This window comes from Rhamphochromis sp. 'chilingali' (assembly GCF_963969265.1).
Source record: "Rhamphochromis sp. 'chilingali' genome assembly, chromosome: 14".
NCBI lineage: Eukaryota > Metazoa > Chordata > Actinopteri > Cichliformes > Cichlidae > Rhamphochromis > Rhamphochromis sp. 'chilingali'.
The window spans coordinates 35956995-35981377 of NC_137941.1; the positions used below are offsets into that span (position 1 = coordinate 35956995).

The 24383-nt window shown below is 44.9% G+C and overlaps 2 protein-coding genes across 4 annotated transcripts in view; both read right to left on the reverse strand.

Annotated features, from left to right (window-relative positions):
- The window catches only part of LOC308409810 (aryl hydrocarbon receptor-like), a 79348-nt gene extending 77372 nt beyond the window's left edge, over positions 1 to 1976 (reverse strand). For both annotated transcript variants that reach the window (XM_080902812.1, XM_080902811.1), the window contains exon 1: positions 729 to 1976. In XM_080902812.1, the coding sequence (XP_080758938.1) occupies positions 729 to 769 (41 nt within the window). In that variant the 5' untranslated portion in view covers positions 770 to 1976. The remainder of the gene's footprint in view (positions 1 to 728) is intronic.
- A 9503-nt stretch (positions 1977 to 11479) lies between these two features.
- LOC308409809 (aryl hydrocarbon receptor-like) overlaps positions 11480 to 24383 on the reverse strand; it is a 44960-nt gene continuing 32056 nt past the window's right edge. The window contains exons 4-11 of one of the 2 annotated variants that reach the window (XM_080902809.1): positions 22966 to 23055; positions 21321 to 21432; positions 20162 to 20289; positions 19881 to 20083; positions 19608 to 19717; positions 17104 to 17245; positions 15286 to 16993; positions 11480 to 13639 (exon numbers count right to left, since the gene is read on the reverse strand). In XM_080902809.1, coding sequence (XP_080758935.1) covers positions 13568 to 13639; positions 15286 to 16993; positions 17104 to 17245; positions 19608 to 19717; positions 19881 to 20083; positions 20162 to 20289; positions 21321 to 21432; positions 22966 to 23055 — 2565 coding nt within the window. In that variant the 3' untranslated portion in view covers positions 11480 to 13567. The remainder of the gene's footprint in view (positions 13640 to 15285; positions 16994 to 17103; positions 17246 to 19607; positions 19718 to 19880; positions 20084 to 20161; positions 20290 to 21320; positions 21433 to 22965; positions 23056 to 24383) is intronic. The other variant, XM_080902810.1, reaches the window with a different exon arrangement.

Below are 24383 nucleotides of genomic sequence, written 5' to 3' on the forward strand. Positions count from 1 at the left end.
ATCCGAGCAGAACGAAGGCCTGCGGAGGATGCAGATCATCTCGGTGCCGTTTCCCACAGTTTAGAGACTGAGCGTTTAAAGCTGGAGTGTGACCGTGACGCCACTGACCGCTTGGAATCTATTTTAAAAGATTATTATTATTTATTATTATTATTATTATTATTATTTATTTTTTATTTTATTTTTTTGTACTGAAAGGTTCGTGAGTGTTTGAGTCGCGTTAATGCGATTAAAAACAGATTAGGGCCTCTTACCAAAGGCCTTTTTATAAAAAGATTTGAAATGAAATGAAGCCGAGTTTTACTGAAGCAACAACATAAAAACCGAAGATATCTTCAATATCCCTGCAAAAGGAAACGAAAGGGGGAAAACGGCCCAGCTGGTTGTTTGAAGGGCGTTTGACAGAAAATAGCCGAGCAGTCGTCCCGTAAGCCTCGAGGCCTGGAAAACGTTGGGACAATAAAATAATTCATGTACAATAATTCACACAAGTGTGGCGTTATCATTAACAGACAGAAATCATGTTAAAGAATGAGGCCACAGCTGCAGGCCTGCGATAATCCGCACTGAACATCCACCGACCTGATTCAGCATCGTCAGCAAACACCGATTTGTTTCCATGAATTTAGGACGACAAAGAAACAAATCTTAATTACGAAACACAAATGTCACGTGGATGTTAGAATAGACGGAGGGAAACCTTCAAAGATGAAACGAGAGAAACTTACACTCGCTGAACGGGTTTTCTCCTCTTGCGTCCTGCATACATGGCTGTTACTCTTACGGAAGCCTCTGGAGAATCCGTCTTTCTGCGCTACATGTGCAGAAACTCTGCTTTTATCCTCCGCATCAACTGGAAAAGCAGAATCGTCAAATTAAAATATGTGATAAAGAATCCGACCTGCCATAAACGAGAACATTCAGCTCCGCCTAAACAACTTGTTATGAGTGAGAAAGCAACGCAGTTTTGCTCCTGAGGAAAAGGAGTGCGCACTCTGCTCCACTTTCCAACTGCAGCTCAAAGACGCGCTCCCGGTATTCCCATTTACTCAGCAGTGTCCTCCAATTAGGCTGGACAGCAGTTACGAGATGGACAGCGGGTGCGCGCATTCCACTGGCGGGTACGCCCCATGCAAATTTCTAACGGATGCGCGCTTCATGGGATTCGCCTTAAATGCAGTTTGGGCAGCGGGGATGCGTGTGGGAAACGTGCGCGTGCACATAGGAGAGTCTCCTGGAAACACTAGCACGGCGAGTTCACGCAAGCGCGTTCCCGAGCGAGTCCTGGCGTCCAATCAGCGCACAAAGCAGACGCGGAGGGTTATGCGGAGGCTGAATGTGGGACATGGGTCAGACTCATATGTCAGGGAGTTTATGCGGACGTTGATAACGTCTGTGATGGGACAGAGGGACGAACGTGAGCGCAGAGACACAATATTACCGCAAAGAGATGGAAAGACTACAGAGAGGGGAAAAGGATTCAAATAAGAAAGACAACGTGGAAAACAGAGTGTTGGCAGACAATCAAATAATTACATCATTTCTGAAAGAAATAATTAATATACCTTAATGCTCGTTAATAGTGTCATTGTTTAAGTTACGTTGAGTAATTTGAAAAAAATTATTTTGTGGCTCATTTTCATTATTCTGTTTTCCATGATTTCATCATTTTGCTTGTTAACCTGCTGGTGCAGCTCAGGATGTGACGTTTTGTCAAAGCTGTCCAGATTTACCACTAACGAGAGAGCTTGAAAATTATGTGCAAAACAACATACGAAATCAAAATTGAGGGGAAGAACATTACCACTTATTTTGAAACTAAAGGAAAAAAAATATGTGCCAATAAACTCAACCCCTTCATTTAATTTGTTTTTGATTGAAATTGAATATTACTTAAACTCTCTTAAATTAATTTCATTCAGAAATGTTTAAGGAATGAGCTGTCACGGATACAACTTTCAAGTACAAAGTTGTTATGTTTTCCCTCTCCTTTATTTATTTATCCTTCTTATTTCTTTGTACTCTATATTGTTACTCTTATTTGCCCTCTATGTTTACTGTACAAACTGAACTGGAATGACTGGCTGTTCACTTTATAATTTCAAATAAAGTTCGAGGAGGAAAAAAAAAAGATTTACCACTAACGTCCAATCAAATTCTCTCATTCTCAAGTGTTTTATTATAGAATATATAGTTACATAATTACAATGTGAAGAATTAAAATCGCTCTGACTTTGCAAATGTTTTTAAGACACTGTTAATAATAATTAAATGAAAAACGCTCTGATCTGTTTCCAAGCAAAATGTAATTTTAAATAAATTCAATTGAAATTTGATTAAAAGTATTTCATTGAGCTAATCCACCGTCAACCACAAAGATATATTGTTTTACCTTAAAGCTGTGCTCAGTTACTAATAACTCTGTGATGAACAGGTTTTTTCTCTCTCTCAGGGCCGCAGTAGGAATTGTATCTCCTCACAAACTGAGCCCTCAGACGGAGACCGCACGCTTCAAGTACGCATTTTGAGTGCGATTACGTCACCGCCACGCGACGACGGCTGTGCCAATTCAAAGTGTACTTCAAACAAAATGCGTACTGCAAATGCGCCGTCGATTTCCCGAAATATATAAAACGTGGGCTGTATCCCAATTCAGGGTCTGCAGCCTTAAAGGCTGCATTTTAAGGCCGATTACGTCACAGTTGCGCGCCGAAGGCTGTCCCAATTCAAAGGCTGCTCGAAATGCGGCCCTCAAATGCGTCCTTCATTTCCCTGAATTTTAAGGCTGTGGCGGTGTAGACTTCGTGGCCCAACATATCCCACAATTCATAGCACGGCAGTCGGTGTGGATAATTTTTCCGCAGAAGCGGAGCGGCTGAAGACTAAACTGTGAAAAGTAAGTACTAAATATGATGTCACTTATTTATGTGTAAATGTTTAATAATGAGGAACATTAAAACATTACTGTTGGCCACATGTCAGCAAAGTTATGTGACATTAGTGACGTTTGTACTAACTTGGTTTTAAAGCCTTTACTTTAAAATATACGCCGTTCAATAGCTGAGCTTAATCTCACAGAGAATGTAATGATTTATGGATAATTAAAGTCAGTCATATATCCACAAACACAACAAGCTGAAAGTCAGTGATGCTGCTCGGTTTGCAGTCCTGAATATGACGGCACCAGCAGGATTCACTGCACTGTTAACGTTAGCTATGTTATATTGCTGCCTCTGTTCGGTGGTGTCGAGCCAAACGCACTTTAACGTGTGTTTGAACGAGCTGACGGTTCACTCGTTAAGCTGAAAGAAAGATGCTTTAATCACAGCAGTCACACATGTGTCCACTGCACCATCTTGTTTGTGTCTCTAGTATGAAGCGTTGGACAGCACCAGGCCCCAACATGGTTCGCACCTACTAGCTGAAGAAGCTGACTGCACTCCACGAGCGTCTGGCAGCACAAATGAACCAGCTGCTAGTTGACGAGAGACACCCGGAATGGCTAACCGAAGGTCGGACGGTCCTGATCCCCAAGGACCCCAAGGAGGGACCGGTCCCATCCAACTACCGACCAAAGGAGGGATATTAGGCCCCTTATGTCAAACAGAGTGATTTGTGGCCCCAATAAAATGATTTGTGACCCTAGGAAGTAAGTAACAAAAATATGATATTCATCCAAAATATGCTAGTTCATAGCTCATTGCTTCCCCCCCCCCCAAAAAAAGAACTAATTGATTAATTTAAAAAGGTTTTATATCTAATAGCATTATTTTATTTTTAAGCCATTAAAAAAAGTTTGTACTTTTCATGCTTAAAAAACGCCATCTGGTGGTGGGTCAGTGCGCCTGCACCTGTGTGTCTGTGTGCGCTCGTGCGCTTGCGTCTCGGGGTCCGTGCTTGTGTGTGTGAAAATGTGTTAAACCAGAGTAAAAGTGCTTAGTTAAACTTGTGCTTTTGTAGGCATTCGACCGTGTCCCTCAGGGTGTCCTGTGGGAGGTGTTGCGGGAGTACGGGGTGTCTGGCCCATTGCTACGGGCCATTCGATCCCTATACAACCGTTGCAAGAGCTTGGTTCGCATTGCCGGCAATAAGTCGGACTCGTTCCTGGTGGGTGATGGGCTCCGCCAGGGCTGCCCTTTGTCTCCGGTTCTGTTCATAATTTTTATGGACAGGATTTCTAGGCGCAGCCAAGTGGCGGAGGGCTTTCGCTTTGGTGGCCTCAGAATCTCATCTCTGATTTTTGCAGATGATGTGGTTCTGTTGGCTTCATCGGGTGAGGGCCTCCAGCTCGCACTGGAACGGTTCGCAGCCGAGTGTGAAGCAGCGGGAATGAGGATCAGCACCTCCAAATCTGAGGCCATGGTTCTCAGCCGGAAAAGGGTGGAGTGCCCACTCCGGGTCGGGGATGAGTTCCTGCCCCAAGTGGAGGAGTTCAAGTATCTCGGGGTCTTGTTCGCGAGTGATGGGAGAAGGGAGCCGGAGATCGACAGACGGATTGGGGCTGCAGCTGCAGTAATGCGGACGCTGCACCGGTCCGTCGTGGTGAAGAGGGAGCTGAGTGTAAAAGCGAAGCTCTCAATTTACCGGTCGATCTACGTCCCTACCCTCACCTATGGCCACGAGCTGTGGGTAGTGACCGAAAGAACGAGATCGCGGATACAAGCGGCAGAAATGAGCTTCCTCCGAAGGGTGGCTGGCCTCTCCCTTAGAGATAGGGTGAGAAGTTCGGCCATCCGGGAGGGGCTCAGAGTAGAGCCGCTGCTGCTCCACATCGAAAGGAGCCAGCTGAGGTGGTTCGGGCATCTGACAAGGATGCCCCCTGGGCGCCTCCTGGGTGAGGTGTTCCGGGCATGTCCCACCGGGAGGAGGCCCCGGGGCAGACCCAGGACACGCTGGAGAGATTATATCTCTCGGCTGGCCTGGGAACGCCTTGGTGTTCCCCCGGACAAGCTGGAGGAGGTGGCTGGGGAGAGGGAGGTCTGTGCCTCTTTGCTTAGGCTGCTGCCCCCGCGACCCGGCCCCGGATAATGCAGAAGAAGATGGATGGATGGATGGATGGATAGTGCCCGTGAAATAACAAACAGGATTTTCTCGCATGCAAGTCCAGGCGATCTTATACAATTAGAGTTTATAGGGCAACAGTTACAAAATAATGTTTCAGTCATTTTACGTGACTATGATTTGTCTGAATTTGAAGATTTATTCTTGAGAACTGTGCAATCAAATTGGTCGGTTATGTGTGAAGGCTCGCTTGAGCTCATAGCTCAGATCGTTTTACCGCTACCGGAAGGGGGTCTGAGGCATCTTAGTCAGATACTCAACAACGAAAAGGTGTGTTTTTTTTGTTTTTTTTTTTGTATACGTAGTCCATAACCCCGTGAATAAGTTATGTTTTTCCATAAGTCTCGCCCACCTTCTGCACCCCGATTTTAACGACCTGCAGGCAGAAGCCTTTGGTGGAGAAATTCAACAAAAAGCTGGTCTAAATGATCAAACGCCTGTGGGCTTTAATCAGATAATTACATTCGAAACGCTACTCAACTGTAAAATTATAGTATTTTACCGTAACGAGTATGATCGTAGCTTTTGTAAATTTCAAACTAGTACACCAAATACAGAAAAAACCCTGTGCTTACTTTTATTTGACAATCATTACTACGCTATTAAAAACTTAAAAGGATTTATGGGCACAGACTGTCTGTAATTACTGTTACACTGGGTATAATCACGTGTTATCTCATTTCTGCCCCGATCGCTGCTCTGTCTGTATGCAATCCACATGTAGTAGCGACATCCTGTCTCCGCTGTTATGCCCAGACTGTAATCGCACCTGCAGATCTCCCCTTTGTTTCCAGAACCATAAAAAGCCAATTGAGAGGCGTGAAAGACTCTCAAGCAACTGTCAGATCTTTAAAAAATGTCTCAAGTGCTCTCTTCTTTATTATATTGCTGTAAAAGGGTAAACCCCACAAATGCAAGAAGAGCAAATGCAGAGAAGTGATCAACAAACGCAGCTAGAAACAAAACCTAGCTTATGCAGGTCCTTACCCTCCCCCCTCAGCCTATAGTCTGGAACGCATGACGACACAAGGCAGGCAGGAATTTTACGAATGGTATCATTCAGTCAGCTTCGGCACCTTTAATTTCATGAAAGAGGTCCTGTTATACTGTGAAAACGATGTTGAAATTCTAGCTCGGGGTTGCACATTGTTCAGAAACGGGTTTATTGAAGAGACAGGAGTAGATCCTTTCAGCCGCAGCACGCTTGCAAGCGCGTGCCTGAAAACTTATTTAACAAACTTCATGCCAGCGAAATCTTATCATTACCATGCCCTGTAAGTTACCGTAATCGGGTCAAATCATTTTCCTCATCCTCAATTCAATGGCTCGAATATCTCTGGTACACACAAGGTGTTTTTATCAGACATGGACTCAATCAAGGAGAAAAACAGCTCTGTTGTTATTATGTGGATGGGTATGGTCAGATTAAGGGTAAAACATACGTGTGGGGGATTTTTGGGCTGCTACTTCCACGGCTGTGTTAAGTGTTTTTCGAATCAGGCTGATGTTAATCCCCTGTTAGGTGCGTCTCTTGCACACATAAACAGCGCCACTCAAGACAGGCTCGCTAGATTGAGAGCTGAGCATAATGTGTGTCTTGTTATAATCTGGGAGCACGAGTGGACAGAGTTAAAACGTAGTGATGAGAGTGTAATCAGCTTTCTCAGACGTTACGATCCACCAGAGCCTTTGAACCCTCGCCATGCACTCTTTGGAGGCCGTACAAGCCCAGCACAGCTGCGTTGTAGTGCTGGGCCTGGTGAGAAAGTCAGGTATGTGGATGTCACCTCGCTGTATCCATTTGTAAATAGCACCTGTCGTTACCCCTTAGGTCATCCTCAAATAATCTTTCGAGATTTTCAGGACCCTAAAAACTGCTTTGGGTTTATCAAAGCGGTTGTTTACCCACCCAGAGGGCTCTATTTTCCCGTTTTACCATATAAAACAAAATCAGGTAAGAGTCTCTTTACTCTCTGTCTCACTTGTGCTGAAATGAACAACCAACAGGGGGCGTGTAACCATAGCAACGAGGAGAGAGCTCTCAGAGGGGTGTGGACCACCCCTAAATTTAACCTGGCATTAGAAAAGGGCTATCAAATAAGTCGAATCACCGAGGTATGGCACTTTGAGAAACAGAGTAACACAATATTCACAGACTATGTACATCATTTCCTGCGTAAAAAAACAAGAGGCTTCAGGCTACCCATCAGATGCTGTAACTGAGGAGGCTAAACAGCTTTACATTAAAGACTACCAGGTTAAGCAAGGCATCACTTTAGACCCTGAAAACATAAAACTAAACCCTGCTAAAAGACAACTGGCCAAACTGTGTTTAAACTCCTTTTGGGGAGAATTCGGTCAGAGAAATAATCTCACGCAGAGCAAACTGGTGAGTGACCCCGAGGAATTCTTTAACCTCATGTTCTCTCCAAAATACAAAGTGAGCTATTTCTCTTTTGTCAGCGATGATGTGGCTCTTATTCAATGGTGTTATGTGACCTCTGCACTCCACTCCCAAACTCCACAGATAACATCTTCATTGCGACTTCACTGCTTCATATGGGCGTATGAAACTCTACAGTTACTTGGATCAGCTGCAGGAAAGGGCTATTTACTACGATACTGACAGTGTTGTTTATCTCACAAAGCAAAATCAATCTGAACTAGAATTAGGTCGATATTTAGGCGATCTAACAAACGAGTTGGATCAGGATGATTTCATTAGAGTTTGTTGCAGCTGGACCTAAGAGTTATGGCTACATGACCAGAAAAGGTAAAGTTGTTTTGAAAGCAAAAGGCATCACACACACATGATGTCTGCGAAAGGGTCAACTTTGAATCTGTAAAGATTCTTGTTGACAATTACACTGATAACTGTGGAGGAGGGTCTACACTTGAGGCCCCTCAGCACAGTATCGTCCGTAATAAAGCAGCCTTTTCACTACAAAAGTCATCATTCCCCAAAAAATTCCGAGTTGTTTATGACAAGCGTAGATTGCTGCCAGGAGGTCTGACTTTATCCTTTGGTTATTGATTATTTTTGTTTGTTTTTAAAATGTTTCAGCCTGCTTTAATCCAGTTTGATCCCAGACTTCATGTGCCATTTTCTTGTATGGTTGTCGGGCCCAGTGGCTCTGGAAAGACCTTTTTTGTGAAATCTGTATTGGAAAACTGTTACATGTTTTGAGCAAGCTTGTTGACAATGTTGTGGGTTTATACATCCTTTCAGCCTCTGTGTTCTGAGCTGCAAGAGAAAAACAAAAGCATTAAATTCATTGAAGGTCCAGAATGAAGATTCTGGACCAACCTTCTTACAGGTGACAAGGCTCTGCCCCGAACACGTTTCAGTTGTTAAAATTAACAGTGGTTACAGCGCCACCTAGTGGGAACAGGAAATGTCATGTTTTACACTTTGGAGTACAGTTTCAAGCCACTTCACCCCAGCAACCTCAGATTTATCCAGGAAAGCTTTGAGGATTTGGTCTTAGGTTCGATTGAAAACTGTGAGCGTTTCACAAACGGCGCGACCCCAGCAGCATGGTGAGTGTTGATGTTTTGCAATGAAGTAAAACTGCTATAACTCAAATCTAGTCCAGTATCTACCAAACTTCACAGGCACGATGAAAGTCCCGCCCTGAACAGATTGATGTACCCATTATCAGCAATAGAGCACCACCCAGTGGGAGCAGGTGGTGCAGTTGGTCATGGAATATTGCAAACTGGCTCCACAGCACAAAGTACAACATTTACAGAATACAACATTTCAAACAAGCAGCTCCTGCACTGTTTCATCTGTGACTGAAATTTGGTAGCCTAATGTATTATCTTAAGGTCTCTTGGAGTCATAACCTAAACCTAACAGGAAGTCAGCCATTTGGAGTTTAGACTGTAATTTTGGCAACATTTTTCACCATTTTCAGGCCTCGTACCTGAATGAACTCCTCCCAGGGATTTCATCAGATCAACAAGCTGTTCGGTGAGGGGAATCCTTGGTAGGACCTTCTATTGTCAAGCATTTGAGTTTTTGTGAAACAGCGTGGTCGTGGTGTCACGCTGAGTTCCCATCATTCACCGTGCAGCATGTTCACAGCAGATATATCGAACAATTATCTGGTAAGTTATTGGACAATGACACATTTTGTTGTGTAGCCTCTGTGGATGTGACTGAAGTGGAAACTTTCAGCTTTAATTCAAGGGATGTTCATCGGTTATGGACTTTAGGCAAAGGATAGATCCAAATGTCAAAAACAATACTCTTATTTAAAATTATGTTCTGAAAAGAAATGTGTCAAAATAAAATTCCTAAACAGATGAAGATATATTTTTGTTTAAACCCTTGAAATGAAAGTGATTAAAGCCTGCAGTTCAATCATTTCAACAGGTCTGTTCATAAGTAACCGTTCCTTTTGAGCAGGGGCTCGTCTGTAGCAGCACTGTAGACGTTGGTAAGCACTTGTCCTTCATGCTTTAGGTACTTGGGGTGTTCAGAGACAAGAAACACAGTGCATTTGTTTGGACACTCGGTGATCCCGGAACAGACCCCATCATAGCTGTAAATGGGTTCTTCATGCTCTGAGACCAGCACAAGAGAGCAGGAGACTCTTTTTGTACAGTGGATCAAGCAGCTATCACACGGGCTGGCATTTAATATGTATTCTGATGTTACTGAACTCTCCCCCACTTTCAGTAATGAAGACCAGCAAATTTACAACCAGCTCTGCTACAGCTCAAAAGTGAGAGAAAGGTGGGAGACAATACTGGTGTGTGGGGATCCTACATCCCTGTACACCAGTGTTAAGGAGAGGAATGCTTAATGACAGGTTATGGTGGATTTTGCAAAAAGGATTGAAATGGCTGTGGTGAAGTGCAGTGGTACAGGTATCAAGAACGAGGGTGATGCACAGAGCAGTTGTAAATACAGGGGGATGAAGTTGACGACAACGGGAAAGACTTGCTTAAGAAGCAACGTGACAGTGAGCAGCAGTATGGCTTCATGCTGAGAGAAAAGCAAGCGTACCAACAGAGAGCTGTGGAGAAGGTCTGAAGGAGTTACACTGTCTCTTTGTGGAGAAAGGATGTGATGGTGACAGGAGGGGAACTGTGGTCCTGCACGACTGCAAGGTACATGAGGCTGGTGCAGGAACTATATATAGGACAGTGAGCCAGTGGTGAGGTGTGCAGCAGGAGTGACAGATGAGCTCAAGGCAGAGGTGGGATCGTATCAAGGATCTGCTCCCAGCGCCTTCTTGTTTGCTATGGATACACACATGGTCTGTTAGATGAGGTCAGGCAGGAGTGTCCATGGACTCTGATGTTTGCAGACGACATTGTGATCTGAAGTAAGAGTAGGGAGCAGGTAGAAGAAACTCTGGAGAGGTGGAGGTATGCACTGGAGAAAGAAGAAATCAAAGACTGGTAGGAAGGTGTACACACAAGGAGCAGAGACGGTGGAAGTAGATGAGTTCAAAGACCTGAGGTCAACCATCCAAAGCAACAGGCAGTGTGCAAAAGAGGTGACGATGCATGGTGGAGCAGGTGAAGATGAGCAACAGGGGCGATGGAGGAAAAGCAGTAGTGAAAGGGAAGCTTTACAATACAGTAGAGACTCTGAAGATGATGGCACTGACGAACAGGAGACTGGGCTGGAGCTATGCACGTTCAGTCCTCATGTAACTGCACTGTTAATGAACTTTAACATGCCACTCCACGCTTGGGTTTCTGAAAACTGAACAGTCTTAGCTGGTGAACAGGGAACAGGTCACAGTACTTTTCTCAGTCCTGTCCTGTCTTTGGAAACGTTTCACTGGGATTCCTTTAAAATGTTTTTGTTTGAAAGGATCCATCCATTCACAAGTACATCAGAGCAGTGAACATACAGGCAAAGAGCAGCTTTTTGGAGTCATGGACATGAATCACAGCGTTAATCCAACTATGGATGTGGTGACTTATCAACATGTTCATAGTTGTTTGAAAGATCAGACAAGAAACCCCTCAAACGTCTCCATCGAGTGGATGGAGATTAATGGGACATTACCCAAACATAAATTCTCCTCATTTCTAACAGCAAGTGTACTTTTACTGCCAAGAGCCATCACATCCATTAACAAGTTTGTTTAATAAATGATTAAAAGATTTTCCCTGTGGCGTTTATCTGCAAGTTTAAATGTTGGCTTTGTTTTCATGCAGTTTCCTCTCCTGATTTCTGGGCCACACGCTCGAGGACAGAAAGAAAGTCTGCTCTCCTTTCCCGTCTCTCTCAGGGCCTGTGGTCTCAAACTCTATTCCGATTAATTAAATAAGCAAGAAAATAACAGCAGTAAACATTTTACTACTAAGTATCATTTTATGGGTTGGAAACAAATGTATCTGGTAGACACTGGTGCTTCAACACCCAATTAACTAACCAGTTTCGTCTTCGTTTATTTTACATATAGTGTTACATTAAACGTGGCCAAAATTTGTCCATGAGCCAAGACGTCAGGCTTAAGACGACTATGTGGTTGCACAGAACCCCAATATGCTAACTAGCTGATCCCAGGCACACAGCTGTGGGTGTGAAAACACAAAAACTCAACCCACTTGCTGTTCAAGCCTCCAACCTCTGGCACGTGGCTTAAAGGCCAATGAGATCAAACAGTTGTAAATAAGCTGAACACAATGTTCGTACTTGCACACATATTTATGGACATTAGACAAAAGGTAATTATTTGTTAAACTTACATATAGTATGACAAAATGAAAGTAGATTACATTGATTGTTTTTACAAAGAAGGCACGAGCAGAAAAGGTCAAAACTGCAGCACGACTGAGCCAAACATGTGGCTCCGGGTTTTTCATAGTGGCTTCAGTCCGCATCAAAGTCCAGCATCACAGGCCGCTCGAGGGCCTCGGTCTCCACAGTCAGTGCTTCACGCTGGGAGTGAATGTTTTCATCACGGCTCATTCGACACAACACAGGACGCAGGAAAGAGAAACTACAGACTTTTAGTGCGCTTTCAATTAACATTGTATGCTTTTCATATTTAAACACTGCAACAAAACTCACTTCCAAATATAAACATGACAGATTCCCGCTGTGCAGCAGGAATAAGAAGCTGCCTTGTTCATGCTGTTGCTGCTCAGGTGACTGGAGATGATGTTTCATGTAGTGTGAATATATTACAGATGCATCAGAGGAACACAATCAAATCAAAGAAGGAACAAAGTGGACGAAACAGTAAACATCTCCACGTTTCACTGAAAACACTGGCACATTTTCATTTTAGTTTCGCTGGTTTGCATTGAATGAACGTTGGATGCACTTAAAGATCAACCGTGTTCGATACGGTATCTCCTGTAGGCACGGCTTCCCTACCACCGAGGAACTTGGACAACAACCAGGAAGATTTATTTGATTTGATCTGCGTTCTACAACAAGGCAAAAAATAAAAATAGATAAGAGATGATTTCAGCTGCCTGTTCAGTGAGAAGGCACAGAGAATCTAAAGGGTTATACTGGATATGGCTCAGTTTTAATGTGTTTATTGTCCATGCTACATCACAATAATGGAAAGGGGAGCAAAGCTGCTGCATATCCAGCTGGACGCGTCTCATAAAGCATGTATGAATGAACTGCAGGTAGCACGTCCTTTGAACCAGGTCAGAAGTCCATTCTATTAATGAGCTGTGAGTCTAAGAAATACCTAAAACTGTCTCTAAAACTTAAGTTGTTCGCTACCTGTTGTCCAGGTGTGCAGCTCCCACAGGTTTGTAACACTTTGCAGTGATACATGCTTCGACTTGAACGTCCGTACAGTTACAGCGACTCTAATGTCCCCCGGTTCCCCTAGTCATTTCCCATTCAACCACACCCACATCGACTCTGGTCCAGCAATGCTTGTTTTTTACGTTTTGGCGATGACTTCATGAAGTAATGTTTGAATTTCTGCAGCAGCCTCCAAACTCACAAAGCTCTGCGTCCTGGAACAAACTCTCCATCATTTACGCTGCACACAGCAACACACATGTATGACATAATAACATGTGCAGACCGTTTGTTAAACAAACACAACTAGTATCACGTTTATGCACTCAAGCCCTTTAAGGGTTTTATCTAAAGTATCCAGATTACATATTGGAAGGTACTGCTCGCTGACGTTTATGCTGTTGTATAATAAATTTGAAATTCATCCCAACTTTATCAGAATGAACATACTTAAACATCATGGCTCTAAATAACATCTTTGGCTGTTTGTGTCCTACCTGGTCCGAGCTCCACCATAGTAAATGCACTTGTGGCTTCATACTTCATTATTATCATAGTGTATCTTCACTAAAGCAACAGCTTTTAAAGACGACAGAGGCCGGACAAAGCGTATCTGATACAGAGGGATATAAAACACAGTAACAAGTGTACGTGTGTGGATGTGTGGATAAGCACTGATACAGGCAAAGATATGCTGGGGTTTGTCCTTCTCCAGCAACTGTAGCACCAGCAGCAGCGGCACGGAGGCGTGTCTCCATCCCATCAGGTGTGTGGCTGCATCAGAGAAAGTGTGAAGGAAGCTCTGTTGTGCTCAGCGGGGCTCGAGTCGTTCTGCTGGACAGACAACAGGATGCTCAACCATTACACCGACAAAGACACTCACAGCAGAGTCAGTCAGGTCGTTTTGGGTGGGACTCTCTGACCTTTAACACCAAAAACTACATTCTCTTGTTATATTTCTTTATCGCTGCACATATTAGCAGAAAAACACAAACTTTTTGGATAAAATAAAAATATAAAGATTGCAAATAGAGCAGATACCCAAGGCCTCACTTAGGAAACAGATACAGGTGATAATTTCTTCAGATGCAGAACATAGAATCATTAAAATGACGAAACATATTGTTTCTGTCTGACATTATGAACAGGAAGTCGGTCCAGTTAAAAACAGGAAGTAAGAACACAACAAGAGTCACGTCCCAACAATGACTCTTCTCCTCTCAGAGCGAGCGCATCGAGGGAGATGCAGACGGATCATCTGCTCACAATTTAATTATAGGAAAGGTTTGCAGCTGGATTTTAAAATCAGGAGTATCAGAGGGCTCAGATCGCCACCTCAGCATGTTTACGTGGGGTTTGTGTTTCCCAGGCCTTATGTTGTCGGGTTGCTTTTCCCCCTGGGAGGGTCTCCCAAGGCAAAATGGTGAGGATGAGGTGAGTGTCTTTAGCCTATGTGACTCGGCCTGAAGAGGATACATGCCCACCTGTAGACCCACAGCCTGCAGGAGGCACAGTGTGTGTCGGGCGACAACCAGCGGCAGAAGCCCTAGGTGACCAATCCCCACTATCGAGACTGGCGACTGGGACTTGGAACCAGTTTGGTGGTGAAGGAGCCTGAGCTGGTGTGTGAGTTTCAGAGGTCCTAGCTAGTTACAGCAGGGTTTACCTCAACGCATGGTTTCACTCTGAAATCAGCCTCCTGAAAAGGGGCTGGACTCCAGTCTGGGGTTGCCCTCGATGAGAGGGGTCAGGTCCTGGAGCGAGGAGTTTAAGTATCTCTGGGTTCACGAGTGAGGGAAGAGAGGACAGAAGTAAGGCCGAATGTAGTTCATTTTACTGGAGCGAGACAAAATATAAACCAACAATCCAGAAACACTGATTGATTGCATTGATTTGCATGTCACTGACTGAAATAAGTCTTTGGCACCCACACACTGGTTGTGTGCCCAAGTGGCTCGCAGACTACAATCAATCAGTCAACCAATCTTACCCTACAGATACTCCCAATCTTAACTTGTTATGTGCATAGACACCTGTCCACAGAATCAGCTTCTTCCATCCCAACCTCTCCACTACCATGGGCAAGACAGACCATCCGGACTGGGCTACAAGACCATCAGCGAAACGCTTGGTGAGAAGGTGACAGCTGTTACTGTGATTACTAAATCAGGTCCCCTCCGTCTGGAGCTCAATGCAAAGTCATTTCCTGTGCAATGACTTGCATTGAGCAAAGTCATGGGATGAGGATGATCATGGAAACCGTGGTGGATCAGCATTAATCCACACTTGTTAAAATGTTATGTGAAGGCAGTTGGGACCACAGTTACCGTTGGTAACACAAACCTCTCACTGCCAATTATGCAGTTCCTCCAAAAAAGCCTCCTACATTCATACATTTGACATTTCGATGACGGGACTCAGGGCCACCTGCTAATGCTGTAGTACAAGCTGGGGGTGACTGTTCAGTTCTGAGTGCTTACCTGTATGTGCTTGTTGCTTTCTAGGTAGTGCTGAATGCTGTGTGAGTGCTCTGAGGAAGGCACATTGGGGGGAACAATTAGAGCCCTGAGGTTCTGCAGGTTGATGGCTGATGCGTCCACCGCAGGCTCACTGTGGTTCCACTGGGAGTAGCAGGAACCTTGAGGAGGACTCTGATCCAAAGATGTGCCAGGCACCTTGAGGCTTGAAGGCTCAGAGATGGACAGGATGTCTGGGTTGGAAGAAAACATGCAGCTGCTGGGTGCAGCTGCCTGGTAACCTGCCAGCCCTCCCTGCTGTGTGCCATTCAGTCTGGTGCCATTCCTCGGGAAAAAAGTAGCACGGGTTTGGTTTTGTGAATTTTGGCTCTGCAGTGCTGGCATGGTCTTGTGTCCATTTTGCATCATGCTAGCATGAAGCAGCTTTTGCTGCTGGCTCTGTGGCCACTGCTGAAGAGGAAGGTTGTGCTTGTCAAATGGAAGACTTTCCTGCAGGCGAGGTGAGGAAAACTGAAAGGGAATATTAGGTGCATTGGAGGAAGTAAAGTCTTGGCAAGGAATCAGTGGTGGCACACCGTCCATAACAGTGGGTGGTGAACTGTTTGGTTGGGGAACAGAGCTCTGTATGTGACAACTTCCTGCCATTACAGGTGCCTGCAAACTGCTTTGGTGTGGCAGAAGATGGTTGGACTGCTGGACTTGACCAGAACTGTCCTGACGGAAGCCCATATGTGCGACAGACGCTTGGTCATGGGACTGAAAAGGAGCTAAAGAATTACCAGCTGAGATGTCAGGGACAGTGAGATCAGGCAGCTCAATAGATGGGCTGAAGATGTCATGGAGCTGGAGCTGCTGAAGAGAAGGCAGGCTGGGGTCAGGCCGGGGACCCCGGTGAGACAGCATCTGGGCGCTTTGCCCTGATGCCACTGCTACACTGACCGCATCCTGTTGGTGAACGTAGGGGCCTTTCACCGGAGAGTAAGTGCAGTCGGGGCTGGGTGCCTGTAATAACTGTGGCTCGCAGAGATCAGAGGCTGAGACGAGGGCAGCCTGAGTGAAGGGCTCCTGCTGATGGTTGCTGATGGCGGTGAGGCAGCTGGGAGGGACGGTGTCCAGACAATCCTCGGCTTTCTCCTTGAACAAAATGCTGTCGATGTAGTCAAATACATCGCTGGCGATGATGCTGTCCAGATCAGAACTGACCTTACTCTGCGAACCCTCCTGTCCTAATCTCTTCAGAGCATTTTCCCACTCTAAGAGCTCGGCGTTATCCACCTCCAGTGTTTGCAAAGCTGAATAAAAATCCCCACTCTGCACCATTTTTTCAAAGCTGCCGATCACGGCCATGACGGACTGCTTGGCCTCCTCTTTCACCACAACAGGCTCACTTGTTGTGACCGTTGCCTCGCTCCCCTGCCACGCATCACTGACAACGCTGACCAGGGCCCTGCTGTCCATGAACACTTGATCCACAGGCAGTGGGGTCTCCACAGTCTGGGTGTAAAGACTTTCATCCTGACTCAAGAAGCAGTCCAGCAAAGAGCCAGGCACCACGTCCTTCTTCATGTCATTGTTGCTGAACACTTTATTGGACTGATGTTGCAGGATGTCCATGGTGGGGCCGGTGTTATAGAGGGTGGCCTCTCCTTTGGTGAAGCTGAAGGGAAGCTTCAGGCTCCTTTGGCGCAGATACTCCTCACCCTCAGCGTTACTGGAACAACCAGACACAACACAGTCCATCACCAGACAACCTCTTATTCTTACAGTGTCACGTGACTCTCTGATTTCATCCTTTAAACAACCAGTCGAGGGGACACTCACCTTATAGCTTTCTGATATGCAATGATAAATTCAGGTCTCCCTCCTTTGTAGATGATCTTGGCATTGGACTTCACCCACACCCAGCTGCCCGGTTTGCTGAGGAGCCTGAACACAGTCAGCCCAGACTCTCCTGTTTTAAGCACTGACACACAGGAGAGGGTTCACAGTGAGAGAGGAGGTGTGCTCGTATTCATGCTATATGAAATCCTATATTAGGCAAGAATGGGAAACCAAACAACAGCAGCTGGTCTCCTGCGTTCATGTTAAAAGAATGTTGTCCTGTCACAAAAATATAAAATTCATAATACAGTGGGGCAAAAAAGTATTTAGTCAGCCACCGATTGTGCAAGTTCCCCCACTTAAAATGATGACAGAGGTCAGTAATTTGCACCAGAGATACACTTCAACTGTGAGAGACAGAATGTGAAAGAAAAATCCATGAATCCACATGGTAGGATTTGTAAAGAATTTATTCGTAAATCAGGGTGGAAAATAAGTATTTGGTCACCTCAAACAAGGAAAATCTCTGGCTCTCACAGACCTGTAACGTCCTCTGTAAGAAGCTTTTCTGTCCCCCACTCGTTACCTGTATGAATGGCACCTGTTTGAACTCATCATCTGTATAAAAGACACCTGTCCACAGCCTCAAACAGTCAGACTCCAAACTCTGCCATGGCCAAGACCAAAGAGCTTTCGAAGGACACCAGGAAAAGTATTGTAGACCTGCACCAGACTGGGAAGAGTGAATCTACAATAGGCAAGCAGCTTGGTGTGAAAAAATCAACTGTGGGAGCAATCATCAGAAAATGGAAGACATACAAGACCACTGATAATCTCCCTCGATCTGGGGCTCCACGCAAGATCTCATCCCGTGGGGTCAAAATGATCATGAGAACGGTGAGCAAAGATCCCAGAACCACACGGGGGGACCTGGTGAATGACCTGCAGAGAGCTGGGACCAAAGTAACAAAGGTCACCATCAGTAACACACTACAACGGCAGGGAATCAAATCCCGCAGTGCCAGACGTGTTCCGCTGCTGAAGCCAGTGCATGTCCAGGCCCGTCTGAAGTTTGCCAGAGAGCACATGGATGATACAGCAGAGGATTGGGAGAATGTCATGTGGTCAGATGAAACCAAAGTAGAACTTTTTGGTATAAACTCAACTCGTCGTGTTTGGAGGAAGAAGAATACCGAGTTGCATCCCAAGAACACCATACCTACTGTGAAGCATGGGGGTGGAAACATCATGCTATGGGGCTGTTTTTCTGCCAAGGGGACAGGACGACTGATCCGTGTTAAGGACAGAATGAATGGGGCCATGTATCGTGAGATTTTGAGCCAAAACCTCCTTCCATCAGTGAGAACTTTGAAGATGAAACTAGGCTGGGTCTTCCAACATGACAATGATCCAAAACACACCGCCCGGGCAACAAAGGAGTGGCTCCGTAAGAAGCATTTGAAAGTCCTGGAGTGGCCTAGCCAGTCTCCAGACCTCAACCCCATAGAAAATCTGTGGCGGGAGTTGAAAGTCCGTGTTGCTCGGCGACAGCCCCAAAACATCACTGCTCTCGAGAAGATCTGCATGGAGGAATGGGCCAAAATACCAACTACTGTGTGTGCAAACCTGGTAAAGACCTATAGTAAACGTTTGACCTCTGTTATTGCCAACAAAGGTTATGTTACAAAGTATTGAGTTGTATTTTTGTTATTGACCAAATACTTATTTTCCACCCTGATTTACGAATAAATTCTTTACAAATCCTACCATGTGGATTCATGGATTTTTTTTTCACATTCTGTCTCTCACAGTTGAAGTGTACCTCTGGTGCAAATTACTGACCTCTGTCATCATTTTAGGAGGGGGAACTTGCACAATCGGTGGCTGACTAAATACTTTTTTGCCCCACTGTAAATATGTTTTTAAAACACTGTAACATTTAAAAATGAGTCTTTTTTAGGTTTTTGTACTCATAAACATTGATTCATGTGTGTAGATGTCTTATGTCCGTGCCTAGAGAATCCCACAATCAAACCTAACCTATGTAACTGTTTAACATGTGTAGATGTCATTTTTAATCGTCTTTCGTCCTCCCGCCACTGCTCTCTCCTCCCTCCTCTCATCCTCTGAACTGAAGTCCGAGCTCTGTCACCCAAACGCGTATAAACATCCGCATTTATTCCAGATGTCACAATCACTTCGTTGTAATCTCCCGTCCCAGCACAGCTGACGATGCTCCAACTAAACGACCACACCAGGTTATAAAGTTTGTGTTCGGCTCAAGTCACAATCACACTTTCCCTCTGATACAAAGTTTGACTATATTCTTGCAAATGAGAGTTCATTCACTAAATATTTACGCCCAACAACATCAGACACACGTCAAAGACAGTTTCAGACTAAGACGAGTCACGAGCAGCTTCACGGTCTAATGCACGATCTCAGTCTGCAGTAGCTGCGTTGCAGCATGTCATTTGAAGGCTGACTTTGAATTGCTAACATACTGCGGATGTGGTTGTCGGCACAGTGCATCATGTCAGCTGCGTGGATAAACTGGTATCCGGAGCCTTTCATGCACAGCTCAATCTCGGAATAGCCCAGCACGATCTTCCCCCTGGAAACAACAAATGGTGGAGTTATGGCCAGAGGAATAAAATTCAGTTAGCGGTAAAGCTGACTCCACCGTGACTGAGGATGGTGTTCTGAGACTTTAAGTACTTTAAGAGCAAATATATGAAGAATATAAAAAACACACCAGCCCAGATAATTTGCTGTACCTGCTATCGATCCCTGTGGGGGTGAAGTCCAGCTTGTGCTTGGTTTGAAACAGGAGCATTTTAGCTCTGATCTCCACGATGGACGGAGGCTGCACGGGCATGGCGATGGCGAACAGGGCCAGCTGAGGTCTGTGACATGCCCCGTTGTCCCTCAGCAGACTCTGGCCGTGGAGGTACTTCAGTCGCCCCTGGAACTTGAGAGCCTGGTTAACACAAGGAAATGAGATGTATTTTTTCTTTTTTTTCTGAGCTGACCTTTAACCTTCAACCTTTAAACTAACCAGAAAGCCCGAGGAATTGTCCAGCAGGCAGCGGAAGCGACACACGAAGCTGCGCTCCAGGAAGGTAGAGTTCTCCGGCGGGAGGTGCTCCGGATTGTGCATGACTGTATTACCACAACTCTGCAAGACTGAGAAGGCAGGTGAAGCTGTTACTGCACGACAGAAGAGTCTGATGTGAAGCTCTGATCTACGCCATAACAGCAGAGTGACTCTGTAAACAGGAGCCAGGTCAGGCAGCGCATCAGGGTTTGTGCAGAATTGTTGCATGCATTGAAATTGTACTTGTGGAACCTTGTGATAGACAGGGTACATCCTGCCGCCTGTCCTATAACAGCTGGGACGAGCTCCAGCCCCACTTCAGCATGGATGGATCAATGACAGGGACGGCTGGAGGCCACGTGCTCATACGTGGTCATACGTGGTCATACGTGTGTCATTGGCCATAATTTGTACTTCAGGCACTCAAATGTTGTATAAAGCCAAACAAAAATAATACTGGGTCACACTGTGAGACGATTCCTTCCAATCAGAATCAACACTACTGAAGTGTATCTGTAATGGTATACGGCCTCAGTGCACATGTGTAACATGCACATCTGTCAAGGCACAACATACTTAGTGAATATAACACTAAATACACACACACACGTGTTTGGATTTAACAGGAAGCCAGTACAGGAGAAACCTGCTCCCTTTCTGTCAGGACTCCTGCTGCAGCATTTTGGATGAACTGGAGGCTTTTCAGGGAGTTTTTACTTCCTGATAATAATGAATTACAATAGAAGAAGTAATAAATGCATGAATTAGCTTGGATGTTTCTGATTATCTGTTTGAAAATGCTACACCGCTTTATTCTGAAGTTATCACATTCACAAGATTTTCAGAAATCTTGACCTCTGACCTTGAGGTCACAGGAATTCAAACTCGTCCCAGATGTTTAGCAGCTACACCTGTGGTATCTGTTTGAAACTTGCACGCTGCCTCGTTCCTGAGTTATTGCATCACTAACTTGGGTTCCACACCATCCACACCACCCGTGGGAGACGACAGCAGTGATACCTGATTGGCCTTTTACGACGGAGAGGTAAAAAGGTTATCTGATAGGATGTTTGGAGCAAAGATGTTGATGCATGTACACGTTTGCTTGAAAAGCACTCACCATCCTTGTCGGCTGCAGCGGGTGGGTTCAGAGCAAAGTGCAGCTGCTCTCTGAACGTGCTGCGATCATCAGTGTGGATGAGATCAAACACACTCTGATGCACCACGTCTGACTGTTGGCAGAGGAGCACAGCGTCGGTCAGTCAAGCTGCACAGTTTAAATTTGGCTTATAAAACATGTGAACAAGGCATAAACACAATGGATGTCACCATCTGTACAGAGTAGGACTGTAATTCACATGCTTGGATTTATAAATGTTCCAAAGAGATTCAAAAATATTATTTTCACATGATTATTTTATTGTATACTGATGAACTCTAATATTGAATGAAGCATTTCTTTGAACTCGATGTGCTGTTCTCTTGGCTCAGCCTCCTTCAGCACTGCTCCAACAGTGAAACCTCACAGGATGGAGGTGGATACTAACTTCATCCACTGACGTCTGAAACTTCTGGCTGCTTCCTTTAGGGGTCGCCACAGCCTCGTCTGCCTCCCTGTCCTCAATATTCAGCATTCCCTGCTTGGTGCAGCCACTATTCCTGCCCTGCACACCTGAACCATCTCAGCCTTGACCTGGACTTGCCTGCTGTCCAGGATGCTGTCCATCCCGCTCCCTGTAAACCTTGTAAATCATCAACTGTTGCTGCTATCCTTCAGTGTGCCTGTAATCTCTTCTGTTGTTTTGGGTGGTGGACCCTCGATAACTAGACTCATCCAACGTTACTACCACTGCTCCTCGCATCTTTAATCAAACACAACATTTAAAGTAGGAGGTGTTTGTGTGACTTCTGCATTTTAAAGTGCAAGTTCACACTCAGACCAACTTATCCAAACACCAAAGTCATAAAATAAAATAATCCAAACCCCTCAGTCTGTGTTCTCCTTTGTCTCCACACGCCGTCAGCAGCAGCACATGAACACAGCCTCCACATACTGATTTGTCTCAGTTATCCATGGCAGTGTGCGGCTTAATGCTGGGCTCACACTGTGCGATTTTTGGCCCATTTTGAGCCGATTTTTGAGTCGTGCGACCGTTTTGGTGATTGGCCCGATTTTGGCCTTCATCGTGCGTCGTGCATCGTGTAGTATACGTGGGGTAACGAGACGCGATTAACACCTCACGACCAGCTCCCGATCATCAATCGCTTGGTCGTGAGGGTGTCACCGCAGTTTGTCACACTGCGCACGCGCAAACACAAATGTCAGCGAAAAAGACGGAGCAGCACGGCAGTGCAGCGTGTGATCTGGACACAAGCGATGGAGGCACAACCTGTAGAACTTTGGAAAGCTCATCCGAGCCTTTTCGATGTGGCCTCACAAAATGATCACTCACAAAACAGCTACACACTGACAGCGGTCTGTTCTCAAACCACTCAGTCAAACGGTTTTATTTTTAACATCACAAAGAAATTTGTAAAGAAGCTTTCCTGCAAATATACAAAATCCATTTACCTCCTTCCTGAGAACTTTTAATCTCTTCATGAATGAAATCATCTTTGAAAACAGTATTTTGTATTTACGGGTTATTTAATATTCAAATGTGTTTGATGATGTGAAACAACTACTTTTTAATGGCACTGTGTGTGTGTGTGTGTGTGTGTGTGTGTGTGTGTGTGTGTGTGTGTGTGTGTGTGCAGTGACTCACCTGGTGGAAGCCCAGGTAGTCCTTGATTGTGGGGGAGGCGTAGAACACTAACCCAGCTGACGTGACCACCATGACGAACCCGTTCAGAGCCTGTACACACAACACAGTCGCTGATGACACAAACATCCTGCACAAGTTCAGAACATTCACTGTGTTCTTCAGCTAAATCTCTCAGCACATCGTACACACACTGTCACGCTGTGCAGCAGTATCTTTGTGTGAGGCTGGAATATGGGCTCACAATGTGGTCATAAATATTTTGTACTTGTAAAAAAGATTTGTGTGTGGACTTGTAACTTGCAGGGTTACAAGTTACAAGTACGAATTTTGACCCTATTTTTCTTCCTTTCATCTGATTGGCCAATGTCATGTCAATCACAAATGTAACTATCCAATCAGAGAACAGATGGGTTTGGCTGTCGGAGGGGCGCTTTTTTTGAACTGAAAAATAGGGTCAAAATTCGTACTTGTAACTTGTAACTTGCAGGGTTACAAGTTACAAGTCCACATACAAATCTTTTTTACACACAAATCTTTTTTACAAGTACAAAACCGATTTACAAGTACAAAATATTTATGACCACATTTTGAGCCCATACATCTGTTCTCTGATTGGATAGTTACATTTGTGATTGACATGACATTGGCCAATCAGATGAAAGGAAGAAAAACAGGGTCAAAATTCGTAGTTGTAACTTGAAACCTGAGTGCAGAGTTTCACACATATTCTTTGGCTCCACACACAAATTCTTTTTACACACACAAAACTGATTTACAAGTACAATTTGAGCCCATACTGGGAGAGTCTCATGTTGTGGGTTTTGTTTTGAATGCATCACAGAGCACAACGTTGTGTCGTTTCAACCGCTACAGTTTGCTCTACCAGATCTGCTGAAGTCGTGTTTGGGCCTTTTCAATAAGCTGACATGAATGTTAGCCTGCTGTTATTCCACATTACCTGGATTATATCAATATTCACACTATACAAAGATTAGCAGCATCACAGTGATGCATGTGTTTTACATGTCGTCACACTGATTTGTGTTTGTGTGTGGACTGAAGTCTACGTTTGTGAGTTCTCAGAAGTTCACAGGAGTTTATGCTTGTGGATCATACTCTAACATCTGGATGCTTTTGGAGAAAATCTCTATCCACGTCTTCTGTAAAAGACAAAGTGCTAATAAACACTGGTTTCTATCAGGAAGCACAAAGCGTAACACGTTTTGGCACGTTCACCTGTCATAACGTCCTCATGACTGGACAGACGTGGATTAGCTCCACACAAAACACAACTATGACACAAACAAACAGAGGCTGAGTGTGTTTGTGCACCTGCCAGCGGCTCACCGATCACTCAGGACCAACACTGTTACTGTGCTCGTCTGTCAGCGTCATGACTCTGGCTACAGAGCTGTTTA